This window comes from Acomys minous (genome assembly GCF_964271855.1).
Source record: "Acomys minous genome assembly, chromosome: 4".
NCBI lineage: Eukaryota > Metazoa > Chordata > Mammalia > Rodentia > Muridae > Acomys > Acomys minous.
In genome coordinates, this window is record NC_140486.1 from 107,641,477 (window position 1) to 107,664,092 (window position 22,616).

The window sequence follows — 22,616 nt, forward strand, 5'->3', positions numbered from 1 at the left end:
CTAGCTCTGGAACAAATTGCCTTGTAAAGTTTGCACACTCCCCCTCAGCAGAGGGAGGGCGGCCACCTGTCAGCCACGAGAGGAACAGAACCCTGAGGCTGAGAGGTGGGTGGATAGGAGATCCTGAGCCTCCCAGGCTCCAACCAGAAGAGACTTTGTTCTATTCTCTGCACGCTCAGTGCCCACCAGGGGGTGAGAGTCACAATGAGGTCTCTGTAAAAACATGTCTCTTCAACCAAAATGATAATAAAGAAGCTATAGATAGCACTAAAAGACACATTTAAAAGAACAAAGGGAAAGACAATACAAACAGAAAATGACCATTAAAAAAAGAAGACAATTTCATCAAAAAGAAATGGACCAGTTAATTTAAGTAACTGAAAAGAAGAATAGAAGAAGAAAAGGATCTTTAGACTCTTGACATTTACCAAGACGTTTGAAGAAACTCTCCTCCTCTTCTCGGCCGTTCTCCATCCCACTCCCTGGCCCACCTTCTGAGAGCTTGACAGCACTGGTGAACTTGACCTGGGGACAAAAGACAGCCTTCAGATACTCAGCAGCCAACGGCTGGGCTAAAATAAATTGTTTAGGGTGTGACAATGGTGCTGTTCTTCTGGCTTCCACGTCTAGTAAGTGCTGTCATCTAAGACAGCCCCATATCTCCCCAAAAGATGTTACTGTAACTGCAGGTGCAAGGAATGCCAGGTAGGAGATGAGAAGATGAATTGGAAAATAATTTAGTGAACAACTCAGGTATGTGTAGTGTTACTTCTGATAAAATCCAAACTGAAAGCCACATTCATCCTTAGCAAACACAACCACAGTCGAAAATACTAGACTGGCTTTTAAATATAGAAATCAAGTTATAGCACAATAAGTCTGCTCCCCCTCCCTCCCTTCCCTTCCTCCATCCCTTCTTTACCTCCCTTCCCTTCCTGTTTCTCTCCCTCTCCCACTTTCTTCACTCCCCTAGAATTGAACGTAGACACTGGCACTTGCTAGGGAAGTGCTCTGTCACTGAGTTACATCCCAGGCTTTCTTACTGAATTGTTCTAGAAACTCATGGACTTGGCCAGGATAGTCAGGCCAGTCTTGAACCCATTCTATAGGCTAGGTTGGGCTTGAATTTAAGACGCTGCCACTAAGCTCTCCAAGCCACCACCTGGCCTGGCTCCATGTCTCTTCTAAACCATTGATTTGGCTTCGTGATTCTGACTTTAAACCAACTTAGTAAGACACAAGTAACAGCACAGAAAGGAAGCTGGGGGCGGGTAGACTCCAGTGATAGATATTTTCACACAAAAAAAGAATGTGTGTAAAAATTCCAATTATATTTTAAAAATTTCTGTCACCTTCCTATGGCCTTCCTGTGTTGATACAGCTGCAGCGATATTTACTGAATCTTTACTTTTTATAATTCTTACTATAGTTTACTAGCTAGATATTTTAGTTTGTCTAGGACATTTGAATATTTAGTTGCTTATCAAATTTCTGAACTTATTCAACTCCAAGGTTTCTTTAACTCTTCCTATGCGTTTCCCATTCTTCAGTCCTAATTGTTTTTAGTCAGTGACTCCACTGCTCACGTCATGAGCAGTGTCCTATTTACCTTGGAGCTTTGCCTGATGAAAGACAGGCGATCCACGGAGCTAATGTCCAGTAGATCCTCCACACCGTCTGCCAGGCCAGAGAGAGAAGATCGCTTCAGCCAGTTTCCTAGTCAACGATATTTTGGAAAGTTGAACACTTGCTCTCAAATGAATTAAACAGAAATGCCAGCATGTACCGAACTAACAATGAAAGTTACATGGCCCCGATAAAAATAGAAGCAAAAAACAAGCTCTTTTCAGGATACATGAATTCAGTCCAAATGTTCAGGGATGAACGCTCAAATCATGTGAGCATGTAAGCGCAGGACAAATGGGCCTGTTCCCTCCACTGCAGGAAGCCACAATCCACCCACCTGTGTTGGATAAGTTTCCCATCTCTTTTGAAAGCCTATGCATTTTATCTCCTAACCCATTCTCAAATTTGTCTGTTTCTCTATTTCTTAATATAATCTAAATCAACCTAAATGTCGTTTACTCCTTGGGCCCCCAAGCGGCGTTTAATGCGATTCTTTCATGGACTAATTGTCCCTTCAATGCAACGGTCTTTTATAAGGTTCATATACTTGCATTATCCTGTTCTCCCTTGTATGTTGGTACTTGAGAGCCATGATAGGGCTTACTTGCCTGTCTTCCGGCTTGCTGTTCTGCTACAGTGACTCAGCCATTTCCTCCCTCAGCCGGTTCTTTCCAGTTTTCCCCAGCCTGCTGTTATGTTTGCACACTGTCCTTTGACTCTTGTCCTTTCTTTGGGTATTTGGTAGACTTCAAGACCTGTCCTCCTCATCCCTTCAAATAGCTCAGGCTTCACCACTGCCCCTGCTCACGAGAACAGTGTGTTTTTCCTTCACGAAATTTCTAGTTTGCAACTGCACTTAATTTTGTGATCCTCTGCTTCAGTGGTAGTAGCTCCTCCTTAAATGCAGCAAAGCTAAGAGCTGGGCATTGTGCACACAGCAGAGACATGGGGAACATGTGGGAACTATCTGCACTAGTGGAAGTGTGAACGAACTAATGGAAAGATGATGCAATCAGTCCACAGTAGGCCTCACAGCTTGAACACTTTTCTTCCCAACCCCCTCCCATGCCGTGCTCTGGCCCAATCACATGATGACATGATAGCTAATAGGAGAATCCATAAATAAATACAGACATACTTTTACCTATGGGGAGTTTCAACTTCTTCCTCAGGGAGATTCTGCGAGACCGGGAGCGGGCACGCCGGTCGGAGGTGTTCCCGGAGTGGGCTGTGGTACATTCCGAAGTGTCCTGCTCAGACTGGCTGCTGGTGTCACTTGCTGCACTTTGGGATTTGAACATCTTCCGCCAGAAATCTTTCCGTCCCAGGTTGCCCCCTTGCATTTGTTCGTCACTGCAGAGAGGTAGAGTATAGGCTTAAATGATATCTAACAGCTCAGGGTCCTCTAAACTCCCCGCTATGGTATTTGGGCAAATTGTACAGAGTCATCTTTGATGGGCTGGGGTGGGCATGAGAAGAGCGGGAGTCAGAGAGAGAAGAGAGAGGCCAAGGTGGACTCTGTGCTCTTCCTGGAAATAGTCCTGTCTCAGCCAACCAAGAGGAGGTAGTTACTTTTTCAATTTTAATAAAAAGACTAACTATTCTACAGTATGATTCATAACAGCAGGAACATTTAAAATGTCAGTAGATATTTAACTTTGAAAAAAGCCCCCTGGCTTTTGTGAAATGTCCCACCCCTCACTGCAACACAATATCATACTTGATATCTAATAACTTCATTAATAAATAAATGAATAATAAAGGAATTAGTAAATGATAGACTGAAATTTCACCACCATGCTCAGGGAATAGATCATCCTACAGCCAACTAAGTTGAAAAAGTTGACAAGTTTCAAAGTAAAAATATTCTGGCTCAAATGGCAAGTCAGAAAATCTGAAAGAAGGTCTTCAATGAGAAAAAAAGTGACTAATAATATGTAGATATTAATCTTGTAATAATAATAATAATCAGCTAAAATTCCCATTTTCCACCCACTACATTAGCAGAGATTAAAGTGGTTAGAAGAACAAAGCAAGGCCCCAACATATTGCCATTGGAGAGAGAAAATATTTTGGTCTTTCTAGAACATTTTTGTGGTAGGCATTAAGATATGTTTCTGGAAGTCCATATCAACCCTCTACACTGAGAAATTCAATTTCTAAGAAGTAATAACAAGGAAAAGATGGAGAGATGGGGCCATACACTAAAACATGAGGTTTGAGGGGCCATTGTTGAACAGTGGATATAATCTTAATGTCTAAGTCTGGGAAGACAGCTGAATTTATTATGGGACTTTCATATGCTGATATATTCTTGAATGTTTCTACCATTGGTTACAAATGCCATTAGGCAATTTCCAGTGCACAGTGTCATCTTCACTTATAAAGGCACAATTCTCCCATGACAACCTTACAGAAAGAATTCCTTCCCGGTGTAATTCAAGTAGTAAGATGAATGTGACAAGCTAGTGCTACTAGGGACAAAATTCAAAGGCTTTAGGTTACCTTTCCTTCATTATTCTCAAAATAAAAATGATATAGTTGAAAAAAAATCTTCATTTAGAAGAAGGTTGACTCAGGCACTCTTGATGACACTTGGTAAAGTTAAAAGCAATGATCAAATGGATTAAGTAGGATAAAACAATGTTGATCGTCTTTAGAAATCACACATGTGATCACATGTTTGGGTGTGGATTTTCATGTACGCATTCAAAAATGTTCTCAGCATAAAACAGAAAAGGGTTGCGAAGATTATCTATAGCAGTAGCATTTTCATTTTCAACTTTCTTTGCATAATTTTCTGCAGTTTTCTTATTTGTCATCTTGAACAGCATGTATTACTCTTGTAGTTTTGAAAGAAATCATGCTACAAGATGTTCTAGTGGTTTGATGACACTTATTTATGGGTTTTTATGTAACATTTACTTACAAGCTTAGGATAGAGTTCTGAATTGATCCAGCATTTGACAGTATTGCATAATACAATAATCTTCAGTAGATAGGTAAAAAAAACTATTCAGATTTTTATCACTCAAATGTCATTAAAGTACTAAATATTTTAAGTTCTTGTTTAATAATTTACTTCTTTTATTTACCTCATATATTACATCCCTGTCACAGCTTCCTCTTCCTCATCTGCTCCCAACCCCTCCCCCCAAAACTCCACTCTCCCCCATACCACTTATTCTTCTGTTTCCCTCCTCTGTGCCTCCCAGGGATACCAACTAAATATGGCATAACAAGTTTACAATAAAACCAGGCACATATTCTCAAATTAAGGCTGGATGAGGTAACCCAGTAGGGGAAAAAGGGGTCCCGAGAGCAGGCAGAAGAGTCAGAGACAGCCCCAACTCCCACTGTTAGGAGTCCCACAAGAACACCATGTTATAAAACTATAACACGTATGCAGGGGACCTAGCTCAGATCCACACAGGCTCTGTGACTGTCGTTTCCGTCTCTGTGAGTCTCTAGGCGCCCTTCTTCTAAACCAGTGGTTCTCACCCTTCCCGATGCTGTCACCCTTCAATGCAGTTCCTCATGTTTTGGTGATTCCCCAAAAACAAAATTATTTTGCCGCTACTTTATAACTGCAATTTTGCTACTATTATGAATTGTAATGCAAATATCTGATATATCAGATATATGACCCCCCCCCAAAGCGGTTCCAGTCCACAGGTTAAGAAAGCACGGTTCTAACCTATGATATTTGTATATATTTAAGCTAGATTTCTAGAATTGACTAGTCCATTATGTAGGAGGCCAACACAGTGTGCCAGGCTCTTCATACCCTCAGGAAAAGAGAGGTCTGATGGCGGGAGCCTATAAAAGTGCATGGATGAAAAGGGAAGATAATAAACTGTTATTTATTACCTTCCCCAAGAAACTGCTACATCAGCACCAAGGAGTGTCAGAAAAATCATCACATTAAACTATTAATGGTATTACTGACTCTAAGTGTTGAGCATCTAGTAAGAATAAGAAGAACTAGGATAAAGAAGGAGAGAGACAGAGAGAAAGAGAAACAGATGGTCGTGGAGGAGCCAGGACTGTCAAAGAGACTTCTCACCTTTCTCTGTGCTAAACAAAAATACGGTTAGCATGCTCACTTCCTAGGCCCACTTAAGTGATGGAAAAGTTCCATATTTGATGATTCATGACACTATTCCAAGTGGAAACATTAATGGCAAAGCATATTAAAAACAAACATGCTAAATGTGGAGAAATTCAGTGTGTCTACAGAACACTGAGGAAAGAGAACATTTAGAGTTCTTAAAAAAAAAAGGCCAAACATCTATTAGCATAGCCAATTTTATTTTTAAAATCCAAATTATCTTTTAGGACATTTTCATTTATTAGATTATTTCAAAAGTTGCCAATGTCAATTGGGTTAAAAAAAAATCAACTCTCTTCTAATGCCTTTTTTTTTCTGAGACAGGATTCCTCTGTGGAGCCCTGGGTGTCACGGAACTCCATTTACCAGGTTGGCCTTAAACTCAGAGATCCACCTGTCTCTGTTGAGATTAAAGGCATGAGCCACCATTGCCTGGCCTTCCTCTAATGCCTTGTAATGAGTCCTCTGGTCATCTGAACATAGAACTTGTGTTACCAATTCAATTGGCCCCTTTAGAACTAAATTTGGACTTTTGTTATTTCTCTGATGGTTTCCTTAAAGGAAAAACTGAGGGTTAATTTTGAGGAAGGAAGTTAAAATGAAAGCTTAATGATAGACAGTGTGACAGTTTTGTTCTTTATTGCATGTCATTCACTTGTCCTTGAAATATATGAATTCATTTTCTACAATGAGCTAAGCTCCACCTTGGTACTAGGACTTTAGCAATAAATGAAGATGCCTGTGGTCACTGGTCCCATTATATTTTTGACTGTCTTTATCATTATCATCCTTTATTAAAGGCACAATCTCTAAATTTCTGAAGCACCAAGAACGGTGTGGGCTTTTGGGATTTTGAAGGTTGTATTTACTTAGTCCTATGTTTGATGGACACTGGCTTCTTCCTTTAATTTGAAGGAAGGATACCCTAACATCTAGAATATTCTGCAGAATTGCTAAAAAAACCCAAATGCTTAATATTGAATAAGGGAGTTGAGAAGCAGAACTGTATACCTACGATGATGTTGGTCACTCTATTTGTGTGTAAAGAAGTCCCCAAGGAAGTATGAGCAACATAAGCCTCACATGGGCCTGGGCTGTGTATTTAATGTTTGTAATAAGCCTCACAGGTTCTGCAGGAAGTCATCTGAAGATGCTTTTAATTTTGTCAGTATGAAAAACAGAGATAAACTGATGTCAAGAAGACATTGGGACAGATCTAAGACCAAAGTACTGTGGGGTAGAGTCTACCTTCCAGCTGAAAATCAGCACTTTTGAAGTGCACCCTACCCTATTTTATTCTTAAGGAAAGGTCCATTGGGTATATTGGGAGTCATTCATCTATTTTAAAATTATGATTTATAAACAAGAAAGTATATGACATCTCACATACAGCATTTGTCATGTTTATCTATTGCATTACATGTGAAAGGCAGAGGTGGAAGAAAGGCAAGATGGAAAACACAATTAGCTAGCCTTTCTACATGTGCTAAGTGGCTCTTTGGTCTCATGTGGAACCGTTGGTGGTGTTGGGAATGAAACTGTAAGGGCAGAGAGCAACGCCTCAGGGAAATGAGGGCAAACTAGTAAACAGCAAAATATTGAAAGAAACCAATAAACAAAACCCAAACACAGCTTAGGAAACAAACTTTCTTCCATTGTGAAGTGCTCAGTTCTCTGCACTGGAGAAAAAAATTGTATTCTACTTACTGTTCTGGGGTCTGCGAGGGGCGACCAGATATGAAGCTGCGACATTCCTCAGGTGCAGAGGGTACTTGGCCTCTATCTGCGATGCTTCCCGCCTCCGACCTACGTGAATGGTACACGCCACCAATCACAACAGAGTAGGGTACCACCACTGTTTACTCTTTCATATGCTCCACAATGCAGAGCATCTGCTACTGACAACTTTCTGGCTGCAAATCTTTTTCACTATGAGTCCATGCTGTATAGAATTTACAGCTGGAGAGATGGCTCAGAGGTTAAGAGCACTGCCTGCTCTTCCAAAGGTCCTGAGTTCAATTCCCAGCAACCACATGGTGACTCACAACCATCTATAATGAGATCTGGTGCCCTCTTCTAGCGTGCAGGCATATATGAAGGCAAAACACTGTATACTTAAGTAAATGAGTATTTTTAAAAAAGAATTTCTAGCATGCTATTAGAATCATGATGTTATTTCTCACCATTACTTCATTATTGCAAACTAAGGCACTAGAAGCAAGCAAATATTTTAGTTTGGGGATTTGTTTTAATCCTTGTAAGGACTGTTTTGTATACAATAGGCAAGAAATAAAAGCATACTTACTGAAAGGATAAACAACACAGTACCAAATAGCATTTTTTCTACAGTGTTGGAAATTGAACACAGGACACTGTATAAGCTAAGTAAGTAATTTACCACTAAGTCCAGCCCAGCCCAGCAACTTATCTTTTTATTACGTCTAGAATCTCATTTTAGTGAACAAAAGAACATGGTGTCAGTAACTATCTTTCTTTTCTTGATTAAAAATCTAAATTATATATAAAAAAAACTTAAGCAAAGATAACAGTTTGCCATGTAATCAAGAACTGGGAAGTGAAATTAGTATATGAGCTTATTCTGTTTAAAAAATAAATAATAGAGGGTTTTTGTTTGTTTGTTTACTTAGCTCCTGGCTCTGGAGGCTTGGGAACCCAAATGCATGTGGTAATAGTTTCTTGATGCATTACCATAGCAAAGCTTGGTACAAGGCATCACATGGCAAAGCAGAATTAGCTGCCCATAGAATGCTCACACTCGTAGCAAAGCCACATCCATGATAATGCATATAAACACTAATCCACCCACATGTTTCCACCTTTAAAAATCATTTACTTTAAAGCTTCATTTGAACTACATCAATGATACCAATGGTATAAGATAGTTTTACCACCCCTTCTCTGACTCTGTAGTATATCAGTGTGATAAATGGTAACATTTTTCTGACAGTTAGAAAACACTAATATGCAGAGAGCGTGGGTGTCCGACCTTTTACCACCTGCAGGCTTCGAGTCCTGTCCACTCTCCTCCACCCTTTTCCCCGGTGCTAACTTCTCAGCACTGTCAAGCAGAGCGCTAAGAGCCACTCTCCTGAAGACATTGCCATGAGCTTCCTTGATAAACTGGACCAGCTGGCGGATGTCACAGTACAGTCCCTGTTTGAAGGCAAGAAGAAGGTTTGGGGGAAAGAAAGGTAGCTGTCTGGTTAGCTTTCCTAGGGAGAGAAGACAATTGCTTGGGTTTTTTTGTTGTTGTTGTTGTTGTTTTTGTTTGTTTGTTTTTTGGTTTGATTTTTGTTTTTTTCAAGACTGGGTTTCTCTGTGTAGCCTTGGCTGTCCTGGACTCGCATTGTAGACCAGGCTGGCCTTGAACTCACAGGGATCCACCTGCCTCTGCCTCCCAAGTGCTGGGATTAAAGGCGTGTGCCCCAGCCTGGCAGTTGCTTGGGCTTTCATGAACACTGGAGTCATGAGGGATGACAGCAGTGTGTAACTTTTTTGAGATAATAAGCCTTGCTCTCAGCCCTTATATTCCTGCCTCCCTTCTTTAAAGGGTAGTTTTTACTATATTATTTATCTTTGTGGTAAAGCACAGTTCAGAAACCTAAAAAAAAATCACCTGGATACTTTGTTTTAAAACACTCAGCACCAACATCAAACTAAACAGAGAGAAACTTAAAGCAATTCCAATGAAATCAGGGACAAGCAAGGCTGCCCAGTCTCCATATCTCTTAAATATAGTGCTTTAAATCCTAGATAAAGCAAAAAACAACTAAAGGAGATCATGGGGATGCAAATTGGAAGGAAGAAGTCAAAATATTACTGTTCACCGATAATATGATAATATACATAAGTGGCCCCCAAAATTCTACCAACAAACTCCTATAGCTGACAAACACCTTTATCAAAGTGTCTGGTTAAAATATTAACTTAAAAAAGTAGCCCTCTTGTATACAAAACATAAATGAGCTGTGAAAGAAATTAAAGAAAAAAGCACCTTTCACAATAGCCACAAATAATATAAAGTATCTTAGTATAACTCCAATCAAGCAAGTGAAAGGACTGTATGACAAGAACTTTATATTTCTGAAGAAAGAAATTTAAGAAGATATCAGAAGATGGAAATATCTCTCATGCTTATGGATCAGTAGGATTAACATAGTAAAAATGGTCATCTTACCAAAAGCAATCTACAGACTCAAGGCAATTCCCATAAAAATACCAACACAATTCTTTACAGACCTTGAAAAAACAATACTCAACTTCATATGGAAAAACAAACAACCCAGAGTAGCTAAAACAATCTTGTACAATAAACGAACTTCTGGAAGAATCTCCCTCCCTGATTTCAAACTGTACTACAGAGCAATGGTAATACTGCATGGTGCTGGCATAAACAGACTGGTGGATCAATGGAATAAAATTGAAGACCCCAGAAATAAACTCACATACCTATGGACACTTGAGTTTTGACAAAGGAACCAAAACCATATAATGGAAAAAAAAATAGCTTCTTCAACAAACGGTTCTAGTCTAACTGGGTATTTGCATGTAGAAGAATGTGAATTCATTACCCTGGACAAAACTCAAATCCAAGTGTATCAAAGACCTCACCATAAAACCAGATTCACTCAACTTATTAGAAGAGAAAGTGGGGAAGAGCCTTGAACTCATTGGTACAGGGCACAACTTCCTGAAGAGAACAACAACAGCCCAGGCTCTAAGCTCAACAGTTAATGAATGGGACCTCATGAAACTGAAAAGCTTTTGTAACTCAAAGGACACAGTCAATGGAACAAATCGGCAGACTACAGATTGGGAAAAGATCTTCAGCAACCCTACATCTGACAAAGAGATAATATACAAAATATACAAAAAGATTCAAAAAATTAAATACCAACAACCCAAATAATCCAATGAAAAAAGGGGGTACAGAGCTAAACTGAAAATTCTCAACAGAGGAATTTCTAATGGCTGAGAGGCACTTAAAGAAATGCTCAACATCCTTAGTCATCAAGGAAACTCAAATCAAAATGACTCTGAGATTACATCTTACACTGGTCAGAATGGCTAAGATCAAAAACTGAACTGGCAGCAAATGCTGGCAAGGATCTGGAGAAAGGGAACGCTCCTCCATTGCTGGTGGGACCGTAAACTTGTTCAACCACTTTGGAAGTAAATCTTGTGCTTTCTCAGAAAATTGGGAATAGTTCTACCTCAAGATCCAGCTATACAACTCATGGGTATATACCCAAAAGATGTTCCACCATACAACAAGGACACTTGCTCAACTATGTTCATAGCAGCCTTATTCGTAATAGCCAGAATCTGGAAACCTAGATGTCCCTCAACTGAATAATGGATAAAGAAACCATGGTACATTTACACAATGGAATACTGCCCAGCTATTAAAAACAAGGAAATCATGAAATTTGCAAGCAAATGGATGGAACTGGAAAGGATCATCCTGAGTGACGTAACCCAGACCCAGAAAGACATACATGGTATGTACTCACTTATAAGCAGATATTAGCCACACAATACAGGATAACCATTCCACAATTCACAGACCCAAAGAAGCTAAGTAACAAGGAAGGCCCTCCTTGAGTCTCACTGAGATGAGGAAATAGGATAAACAGCAGAAGTGGATGAAGAGAAGGAACCGGGTAGGGGAGGATGTAGGGAGGGAACCAAGGTGGGGGGGATCAGATGTGGGGGGAGTGGGGAGGGGAGATGGGAGGGTTTGGAGAGAAAAGGGAAACTGAGAGAAGTAACATCTCTGAGACGAGCTGGAGGCCCGTGACAGGGTAGGCTTCAGGGAGAATATGGGGATGACTCCAGGTGAGCCTACCAGCAGTGAAGGGACATGGAGGCTGAGGAGGCCACCTTCTTGCCAGGCAGGACTTAGAGTGGTAGGAAGGGAACAGCAATCCACCTACAAAACCTTGGACCCAAAACTTACCCTGTCTACAATATGTGCAGGGATAAAGATGGAGCAGAGACGGAGGGAATGACCAAGCGAGGCCTGGCTCAACCTGAGACCCACCCCATGGATGACAGCCAACCCCTGACATCATCAAGGATGCCCTGCTATGTTTATAGGCAGGAACCTAGCATAACCATCTTTTGAGAGGCTTCACCCAGCAGCTGATGGAATCAGATGCTGAAGACTCACAGCCAGGCGTTAGGTGGAGCTCAGGGAGTCCTATGGACGAGTGCGTGTGGAGAAGAATATAAGGACGCAAAGTGGACAAGAACACCACAAGAAGACGAATAGAGTCAACTAACTCCAGTGAGCACATGGGGGCTCACTGAGACAGAAGCACCAATCAAAGAGCTAGCATGGACTGGACCTAGGCCCGCTACACATATATGGCCAGTGGGCAATTTAATCTTAATGTGGGTTCCCTAGCAAGCTGAGAGGGTGCAGTCTATAGCATGGACTCTGTTGCCTGCTTTTCGATCCCTTCCCCTCGAATGGGGCTGCCTCCCTGGCCTCAGTGGATGAGGATGAGCTCAGTCCTGAAGCAACTTGATGTGCTCAGGTGGGTTGGGCTCCCCTTTTCTAAGGAGGAGGAGAGAGGGGGTAAGGGGAAGGGTGGGAGAGTGGGAGCAGGAGGAGAGGAGGGAGCAGGCTATGACTGGGATGTAAAGAGAGCATATAAATTAAAAACAAACAGAAAATTAAAGCAAAACACACAGTACCATGGGACAATAATTATGTCCGTGATCTTCAGGAAGGCAGAGAGGAGAACCCTTGAGGATAACAGAGAGACAGAATCCACTGATGCCTGTCGGGAACGGGGCTCTGAGCCTTTTACTCTGCTCTTTATTTGCTCGCCCATGGAAGAGAAAGGCAGCTAAAAGCAAAGCTTCTGTTGTCACCAGGGCACGTACAGGCCTCCACCTCAGCAGAGAGTACTATGGGAGTATCAGCTGCGGACAAATGGCTGGAACCTGTGGAGACTCGCTCTGGATGCTGGCTCAGACTGTAGAGTGGCACACCTAAGAGTGACTCAAGCTTGACTTCTAGTTACTCTAGTGGGACAGAAGTCCAAAGGTAAGATTATGGAAGAATAAAATAAAATAAATCAGCAAAAAAAAAAAAAGATTATGGAGAATTCAATAATTTAATAGTTCTTCTATGTATGAAGTTGTACATAAAGATTTGTTAAGAACTCACATGTACTATCATCAGCTTTAACAGTCATAGGGGAGGGAAATAAGGGGAAAATGGGAGGGAGGGAAGAATGGGAGGATACAAGGGACAGGATAACCATTGAGATGTAACAAGAATAAATTAATAAAAAAAAAAATCACATCTAGCCAGGACCAACATGAATGCATGAATAGTGTCTGTGTTACACTCAAGGCCCAAGAACACTGCCGGAGTGCCTTTGATCATCAGCTGAAGTAAATTCTATTTGGTTTGTGAAAATTATGTTTATCTAAAACAAACCACTTCACAATTTAGAATAATGTAAAACAATGTTCTCCATTTCATAAAAGAGCAGATAGGTCCATATGTATACATGGGGCTTATTTCTGCACAGATATCATAGTAGCTGACAGGTGGAGGAAGAGTATTTTTTGGTTTCTAAGGAGACCTGAATTCACCCATCTGTGTCAAATTTGCCATCTCAAGTCTACACTGAGTATCTCAAGACATCCTCTTCTCCTTTATATGACTTCAGCATTTCTTTTTTAATAATACATTTATTTTATTACATATGTACAAAACAAACTACATACAGCAGGGAGAACCATGTGACAATCATGAGAATACTGAGTACTATATATGTTACATTTATAGTGACTTGGCCATCTGCATTTGTCCCATTTGAAGTAAGTGTCTTTCCTGTCTTGTTGGGTCTAGATTTCTGAATGAAATTCAATATCTATCCTATTTCAACTCTAATAGCTTAACTTCTTTATCTTGATCTAAAACGATCGTGTCGCCTAATCAACTAAGCTTGGTTGTAAAACTATACTATCTTGTCTTCAATGCCCCTCAGAGACTTGAGAAGGAATAAAACTTAAATTCCTGAGTGAACCAGCAGTGCGGATTAGCAGCTTCCAAGATGTACAAATTGACTTAAGATGGTTTACTGCCTGACCAGTCACCTGATACATTATTTAACACTGGAGCCTCATCTTCAGCTTTCTGGCCTAATATCTCTGCCAGACTTGTTCACAGGGCAAGAACTATTGAGGACTTGCTTACCCTGACTTGGCAGAGTGCAGCCATCGACTCTGCCTGCATCTAAGTTGTCCATTTTTTTTGGCAGATTCGACTTCAGCATTTCATAACCTAGTTTTCTTCCCACACTACTTGCAGTTTCATTTGATTAATCACCACATGCTTTTATATAGGACAGATGAAGATTATAATGCTCAATAATGAATGTGAAACAAGTATCAATGGCTTATTTACGTGAATTCATAAATGCAAATAAGGTTTCAAATAATGCCTGGAGTAATGTCCTTTCATATTTCATAGTTCTAGTACTTTCTTCCTGAAAAGCTCAAAATGTCTTGTAACCTTTTACTAGTCTCTACACAAGCCTGTGAGGTGGAGGAGGATGATAAGCTGATCTGTAGTTAGGATGGGGGGGGGGAAGGTATGGGTCCATGGTGACTTAGGGCTGACATTGGAAAAAATGGCTACAGTAACACTAAGACTTCAGCTTCTTTTCTCCTACATTACAGTATGAACACTTCTCTCAGGCCTGAGTCTGAGACCTCCTGTGAGGAAGGGTGTTGTCCTCACCAGATTCTCAGGGCTGTGCAGTTCATGTGTGGTTGAGGCACAGCGTGTGATGAGGGACTTGAACATCGCACCGACGATAATGCCTTCCACGTTTTGGGCTGTGGATTTGTTGTCTACTGTTGTGAAGTTATTTCCAAAGCCAGCTTTGTCTGGAATGCAAAGGCATACGTTAGAGACCATAAGCTAAACAGCCAAAACATGAAAGAAGCAAGTGTCTGGCAGCTGGGAAATTGTGAAGGTCAGCTCAAAAGGACAGATGCAGGTGGTTAAAGAATCCCGCAGCGTAAGAATCCCTGTGTGAAAGGAAAAGGGGTCTATTAAAAAGGGAAGGAAGGGAAGGAGGGAGGGAGGGGGGGAAGGAGAGGAGATAGAGAAGGAGAGACAAGGCTAAGAAGGAAGGGGATGTGAAAGGTTGAAGGGAAGAGAGAGGGAGAAAAATCAACCCGTTGGTTTAATCTTGGAGAAAAACAATGTGACTGAAACTTCTCTGGTAAGGAACTGTGGGTTTTAGTGGAAACTGTCCAGTATGTCAGAAGGGGTGTGAGATTGGCCAACGCCGTGAGCTGCGCAGCATGGGGGTGTGGCCAAGTCCTTGCAGAAGGGCTCTCGCGGGTCTGGAGGAAAACCGGGCCTGCTGACACTCTGGGCACATATGATGAGGAAACACTTCCAGGCTCCTTCAGAGCAACATCCTTAACACAGAGAACGGAAATGCTGGAGCCCAAAGGCTGTGAACTCCCATGGTATTTTATAGCCCCCCCCCCCCCCCACCGCCAAGACAGGGTTTCTTTGTGTAACAGCTGTGGCTGTCCTGGATTTGCTCTGTAGACCAGGCTGGCCCTGAACTCACAGCAGTCCACCTGCCTCTGCTTTCCTGAGTGCTGAGATTACAGGAACGTGCCACCATGCCTAGCTGCTTAAAAAAACAAAAAACCAAAAAACATATCCACAGATCTTCAGAGGACATGCACATATTCTGTGGCTTTGCAGGAGGAACCCTTATGACCTGTGAGCCAACTGTGGGCTGGGGGAAGGGCATGTGCAGCTCCCAGGTTGATAGGCAAGTGTTGTCTGTCTGATTCTCTGTAGCTCACTTTATGTCTCAAGATTCTAGGAGTAACATATGGTGCTTCATTACTGACTTTTCACTGTCTGTACCAACTGATAAGGATTTATCTCCAGATTTACAGCACAGCAAGGAATACTGTAGTCTGTGCTTAGAGCTCTTATCTCAAATTAGACGTGAGTGGGGGGGGATATGACAGAGGAGAGACATTTTTTAATCTCTTGTTTTTTTTTTTCCACAGAGTTCAACTACAATCCTTGTTGTTTTCAAATTTGTAAAATGGTGACTGTAAACTAGCTCTGATAGGCTATGTTATTCCAGGGGCTCTACAGGGAAGGAATATTTTCTCTCACTGTGATAAGTAGACAATAAAAAATAAGCTACAACAAAGAAAAAAATTGCGTCTAAACACATGAATTCTTTTTACCATGAATTAGTCAATTCATTCATGTGTCAGATGAGCCTTTAGAAATAACTGAGAAGTTATTTCTTTGAAAGCTCGATTCAAAACAGCATTTGACCTAACATGGCTTCCAGTTCCTCACTGCGTGTGCATTTGTACCAATGTGACTGGCACGTTCTCATTTCACCTTGTAGCTTAGGCCTCTAGACTTTTTTTTTTAAGGCATAGAACTATGAACATGTTGCTGGTCTATATATTTGCCCAATTTAAATAAACTAAATCTCTACGTAATATATGTGTGCCAATTATGCTAACTACATTTTCCTTTCTTAGTTTATTATGTAAAAGATGCTAAACACTACAAGCGGTATTCTATATCCACTCATTTCACACTTGCTGAACTAGTATATATATATATATATTTCCTGGTCTTTTGATTTCTGTCATACACAGATGGTCAGGTAAGAGACAAAGCTACCAAGCTCCTACTCAATAAGGTAAATTACCTTTTTGAGGACACCATGATCTGTAAGCATCTCGTTTTTATTCCTCATTACACACAGCCGCCCCCCCCCCCGCCCCACATACACGCACACATGTGTACAGGCATGCATAAATATCTTTTTTTTTTCCTTGAAGTTCTAGGCCCAGATATTGAGTATGCCAGGGAAACACGATCTGCTTCACCACACAGTGGCGGCTCCTCCGACTCAGGGATGGCTGTACTTACTGTCAGTGACTGGCTCCATACAAAATCCTAGCAAAGCATGCAGGAAGTCCACTACGTTATTGAGAGAATCCTTGCTCACATAGTCCCTCATGGTTTGTCGGAACTGTATCTTATCTAGCTTGTACAGCTTAGTGAGGCAGTTCTGGGCCTGCAAGGAAGGGAGAGAAGTGAAAAAGTCACAAGTACCAGCTTAAGCTCCAGACACCGTCAGTCCAAGACAAAAGTTGCAGAAGGCAAAGACTCCCACCACCCCGCACGCGCCCCCCCCCCCCCGCCACTGCTGCCAGATCCTCCCCATGCTAGGCCCAGTTGTTTGAATAAGAAGTAGGCAGAAGCCTACGGGGCGGTCCAAAGGAGCTGGTATTTGGAAAAACCACTCCGAGTGATGGGGGCTCAAAGCTAATCATCAATGCTGACCCCAGAGGAAACTCAGTCTTTTTTTTTTTTTTAAACCATGGTCAAGATTTTAATATCTGATGAAAATAACTTAAAAGGCAAAGCTGAAGTAGGTCAAAGATGCCGTAGTCCACTCTTAGAAAACCTCAAAGGCTTTGTGTGATAGGAAAAAGCATGTTGCTTTCACACCTAGGCGCTTTGATGTTATATAGCTTTATAGGTTTAATGGAGAAAGTGAAGGCAAGAGGAGTAGTCAGTGGAAATTCAGTGGACTTCTACACTTTTTGAATAACTATTTAGTAATTATTTATTTTTTTGATACAGGGTCTCAAGTAACGTAGTCTGGCCTTGGACTGCTCATATAGCTAAGGATGACTTTGAACTTCTCATCCTCCTGCCTCCATCTCCTGAATGCTGGGATTGCCGAGGCTGCACATCTGCAATCCCATGCTGCTAACGTACTACTGGGTATTGTACTCAGGGTTTCATGGATGCTAGGCAAGCACTCCACCAGCTGAGCTATAGCCACAGCCGCACAGCGGCCTCTTATATGGCCAAGGAGGAAAAGGTTCCTGGAGCATGTAAGAGGCATCAAATATTATTTTGTTTACTATTTGTCTGCATTTGGAATGTGAAAAAAGAAAGTGTGGCATTTAAACAGAATTTGGTCCCATGACATTGCCTTTCTGGTCAAAATAAAAGTATATTCTCTACACTAGGAAATAATTTTGACACCTTGCAAAATGGAGTAATTCCTGCCATCAGAAAGAAACCAAGGAACACTAGGAGGCTGGTAGCTTTCTCCTACTACTAAAAGATAAACCTCATTTGAACAGTGCTTTTCTGTAGGACACACATTTTCTGGAATGAAAAGGCATCATGTCTGACTCTATTATTTGCTGATTGCCTCTTTCTCATACTAGAAGAAACTGAGGCAGAAAGAAACCAAGGGTTTTGTCCAAGCTCATACTGTAAGTTCTGAAGTAGAGTCAATACCAGAAGTCAGGCCTACCGAGGTGTCGGTTAGTTCTTCTGTGAAATAGTCTCATCGGCACTTTAGGCACCGATGGTTTTGAGAACCTCCACTTAGATACAGGGTACTCCTAGCAAGGAGTTAAAATGACCTGCACTGCAGATTAACTGGTATATTGAAGAAGGCTGTATGATCAAAAGAGACACAGGAAAGGTCCAGAAGATGGGATGGGATGGGGGCATGGCAGAGGTGTCTGAGCTGAGGGAGAGGGCTGGAGGACCGAAAATGGAGATACAGCTGGAGAACGGCATCTTGAGGAGGGAAACCTTTGCTGTCAGGTGTAGGCGTTGACGTCACAGCAGGGAAGCGACCCCTGAGGACCGGAATCACATTGGTGAATTTTAACTAGTGATCCAGAGGAAAACTTGAGTTGTGTTAATATTTGATGTGGTCATGACCCAGGTACTTGGATAGTTAAAAGGAAAAAAAACCAACTGTATAAAAGGATGAGACTTAGAATTCATTATATAAGTTTTTGTTATGATCTTGCTATAATCTCTCCACTTGTATCATAGAGTATTTATTTCCATTCTTCCTTCACTTATGTCTTAGAAGATTTGAAATCAAGAGTTTTTAATTCCAGGGAGATTTCTAGTTACCATATCTCAAACAAGGTCACCTCTCTGTCTCTCTCCTTCATAAAACAGAGGCTGCTTTCTGATAAAGTGATGTTTACAAAGAACTTAAGTAAATGTGGATGTATAGATCTTCATTGTAATATTTGTTTATAAGGAGAATAAAAACTAGACCTCTGAAGTACAGATTACTTCGGGTTCTCTATAAAACACACTGCAAAGGTATAGCTTTACTTCTCTGCTCCGTAGGCTGCAAGACTATCTGCAATTCTGGTAAAAGTTCAATGGGGAGTTTGATCAAGCTTAACGATTTGTAAAACCTTTAAAATTCTTACTCTGAGTAAACATCCTAATTTTTTCAAGAAATATGAAAGCAGTAATTAATTTCTTTTCAGTAATGTGGAGCTACTAGTAAATAAGAAGACTAATAACTTAAGAACTATTAAGTAATTACATGTTAGAACCCTTAGATACTTTATTAATCAGCTACTTTTTTTTTTACTATTTGGGAATACTAACAAATTATTAGAATTAAGAATTATCATGAGATTTTGTGTTAGAACTATTAGGCACTTAGAGAATATAAGTCTAAAGGCGAGACATATTCTTAGCCTTTGAAGTACGACTTTATTTGAAAAATCCATGGTGCAGGAATACAGAAATATGTAGTTCTTCTTAATCTAGACATTTTCCTGGGGAAGTTTCTCAAACTTGTGCATAAAATCTCTATAATGATTACAGAAGTCGTCTAGAAGGTCAAAAAGCAATTGGCCAAGTTGAAAGTATAAGCAGAAAATTGCTTGGCCAGTCTCACGGAAACACAAGATATTCTTGGCTGTGCGATGACAGCAGCCTCTCTTCTCGCCCAACTTGTCCTTCGCTCTATCAATTCAGAAAAGACAGAATATAGTTCTCAAAGCCTGTTTACCCCTCCAGGAAGATGTTTCTTTTTATATTTTAATCTGAAGTCCATGTAATTGGTCTTCTGTGTGAGAAGAAATGTGTTTTTGTTAGCGTTGACAATTTTTATTCATCTTGTAACAAAATGATATATATATATATTATGTGTGTGTGTGTGTGTGTGTGTGTGTGTGTGTGTGTGTGTGTATTGATGGAATGGAAGCTTTTATTACCTTATTATTGTTTTGATTTTTTTTGTAGTTCCTGGCCTCAAAAATCTAGGTCTTGGTCAAAATGTCTGAGTTGGGGAATTTAAAAGTTAACCACTTTTATGCCTCCCATATACATATAATAAACCAAAATACCATAACATAACTGAGTATAAAAGAATGATAAATGGATAAATCAAAGGATGGTAGATGATACATTCAGCAAGAAATCTAGCATGCTAATACTGTATGAACATTTCATGACAAAATCTACACCAGAGAAAATTGCCTGGCATTAGATTTTTGACATGATCCTAAAACTCTGCCAACATATGCCATTAAATATGCATCACATTTTTACTTTTAAAAGACTATTTTCTTATATCTTTAGTTCCAATATAGGATTGAGGCAAGTATCTCAAATCAGGCTTGTTAGAGCTGGGTTGTTGCTCAAGTCAAAAGGAGAGGTAACAGTGGGTAGACGCAGTTGAATGCCAACTGCAATTGCTCACGTTCCGTTACTCAAATACAATGGCAAGCCCATGTGCCAGAGTTTCAAGTTTCATACAGTTCGAAGGAGCATGATCTCAACATACAGAAGTTGAGGGTCATTCTCAAGCAAAGCAACCAGATGCCTGGCTACTTTTACAGTCCTGCTTTGTCCCAATAAGGGCCACTTTCCATTTCTAAGTAAGAATTGCAATGTCTTTGACCTATTTCTTTAAGATAAAATACTTCTGTGCCAGCCAGATGATCAAGGAGCATCCACACAGACCAGCAGATGCTTACTAAGCGTATGCATCTGTGCAAGGTTCTTTCAAACTTCTTTCCACATGTTCTGATTCTGCGCCCTTTCCCAAAATATCTCTGCAACAGGCAGGAGGCAGATGAGGTTTCCTGATTAAGCTTTCCTAAGCCTCAGTTTTAGAAATCTCGAGATGCCTTCTAGAAATCCTCTCACCCCAAGATAGTAATAATTGCCTATGAAAACAAGCATTTTCAGGGAACATTGACCCTCATTGTCAAAGGACTCCTTCCTCATTTAGAAAGAGGAAAGAGAGAAGGAGAGAGAGAGAGAGAAATAGAGGAAATGGAATCTACTTTAATTCTCTTACATTCTCTCGGAATACCTGGTGTCTCAGGCGATCTCCAGAGAGCCCTCGATGTCCTTCTCCGCAACCATAGGCACATCCCAAGGACTTCACTATTTTGATGAGCATAGTGAGAGCTAGCCTATGGTTGCTTACAGGGATACTTTCATCCTGGTGACCATGATTGAGAAAGAAAAACAAGCATGTTGACTTTGCCACCGAGCTCCTTTTGGTATCAGAGTTCTATTTCATAAATTTAATACGTACTATAGTGATTTAGAAAATAAGATTGTCAAGAGCTCAACAAGCAAACTTCTCTAAAACTTAGTACATGAAAGAAACTGAATGTCCTCTGATGACACAGAATTTGAACGTGTTTATTACAAGACATACTTCCATATCCTTGACCAGAACAACAATGTAGAGAGCGACAGTGGGATGATTAAGAGTGAACACAAATACATTTCCTTTAAAACTATCTTTATCAGTAAGCAAGGATAATAGCTCTCTGGGGTTAATCTAAGTCTAGAATTTAGGGATCGTATAGTAACAAGATTGAAACTTTTGAGAAAAATCTCCCAAGATATGTTTCCATCATATTGCAATATATGAAGCAAGCACAAGCCAAAGTAGAACTTATGGGACTTAATAAATATTCAGCTTGACTCTCTCTTGAGGCTCACCAGGAAGTGCTCCTGGGAGGAGTTATGAAATCTGTTGTTTTTGGTCCTTTTGCTTTTCAGGAGTGGGAAACAGGGATTCCCCAAAAGGAAATTGAATTCCTCCTACAGAATAACAACTACATTGTTCTGAAGGAAGGATGCTGAGCCCACAGTGGGAGGGCCATTATCTTTGAGTGGATGGGAAGCTTCCTTGGTCCACCTGGCTGTGTTCAACTGTCAGCATGTGCATCACAGAGCCAGGATTCTAGCTCATGCTCCCTGGTTGCTTTTGGTTCTACAGGACAATTGCATGAAGTAACTAATCTCTTTGTGTTTCGCTTTCCTGCTTTTGAAGTTAAGGGTATGAATAGATAAACTCCCTATATCATAGGGTTTCCGTACAGACTAAATGCCATAATGGAAGGGAGGTACTCTGTAATCATGAAGGATTAGTTTCCATTAGTCACACTGGCAGGCTGGTGAACAGAAAGGATATTGCAGTGTGGTAGGGTATGAAAGGGAAAGGGGACTACATGGACATGATCATGTACCTTAACGTGGTATGGTGGAATCTCTCTTTCCCTAGCGTTGTCAAATTTGTCTTCCTTCTTTTAGCTGTAAATCCTTCTTTTAGATGTGTATGGGGCCCTAGAGAGCCACACCTCAGGAATGAAACTTCTCTTCTCTGAGCTGTCAGAAATGGTGGCTAGCCTGCCTCACCTGAAGGCCTCACCACAGTGTGCAAAGCTGCCTCCATTAACCAGCCAACAAAAACATGATGGATAGTCAAGGCACAATGTAGGGAGAGGGCTGAGAGTCACTTTGTGTCTCCTGGTGACTACTTTTCAGAATCCTCCTGAATCCAAAGAACACTCTGTAATTATGCGTTTGCTAAGTAAGAAGTGATTTTTAGTTTGGATCCAAATTGAAGCTTCAGTATTTAGTGACCATGTAATCTGGGGCAAGCTATTAATATTTAAAACACCATACTCTCTAAAAGGGAACTATACTAATGTTTGACTCATG

General features: G+C 40.8%; 1 protein-coding gene across 12 annotated transcripts in view; it reads right to left on the reverse strand.

Annotated features, from left to right (window-relative positions):
- Positions 1-22,616, reverse strand: part of UNC80 (unc-80 homolog, NALCN channel complex subunit) — a 184,662-nt gene that overhangs the window by 123,069 nt on the left and 38,977 nt on the right. For 7 of the 12 annotated variants that reach the window (XM_084778983.1, XM_084778993.1, XM_084778986.1 and 4 more), the window contains exons 14-21: positions 20,953-21,099; positions 16,725-16,872; positions 14,526-14,674; positions 8,745-8,911; positions 7,445-7,543; positions 2,765-2,979; positions 1,610-1,716; positions 429-525 (exon numbers count right to left, since the gene is read on the reverse strand). In XM_084778983.1, coding sequence (XP_084635109.1) covers positions 429-525; positions 1,610-1,716; positions 2,765-2,979; positions 7,445-7,543; positions 8,745-8,911; positions 14,526-14,674; positions 16,725-16,872; positions 20,953-21,099 — 1,129 coding nt within the window. The remainder of the gene's footprint in view (positions 1-428; positions 526-1,609; positions 1,717-2,764; positions 2,980-7,444; positions 7,544-8,744; positions 8,912-14,525; positions 14,675-16,724; positions 16,873-20,952; positions 21,100-22,616) is intronic. The other 5 variants (XM_084778985.1, XM_084778984.1, XM_084778990.1 and 2 more) reach the window with 2 other exon arrangements.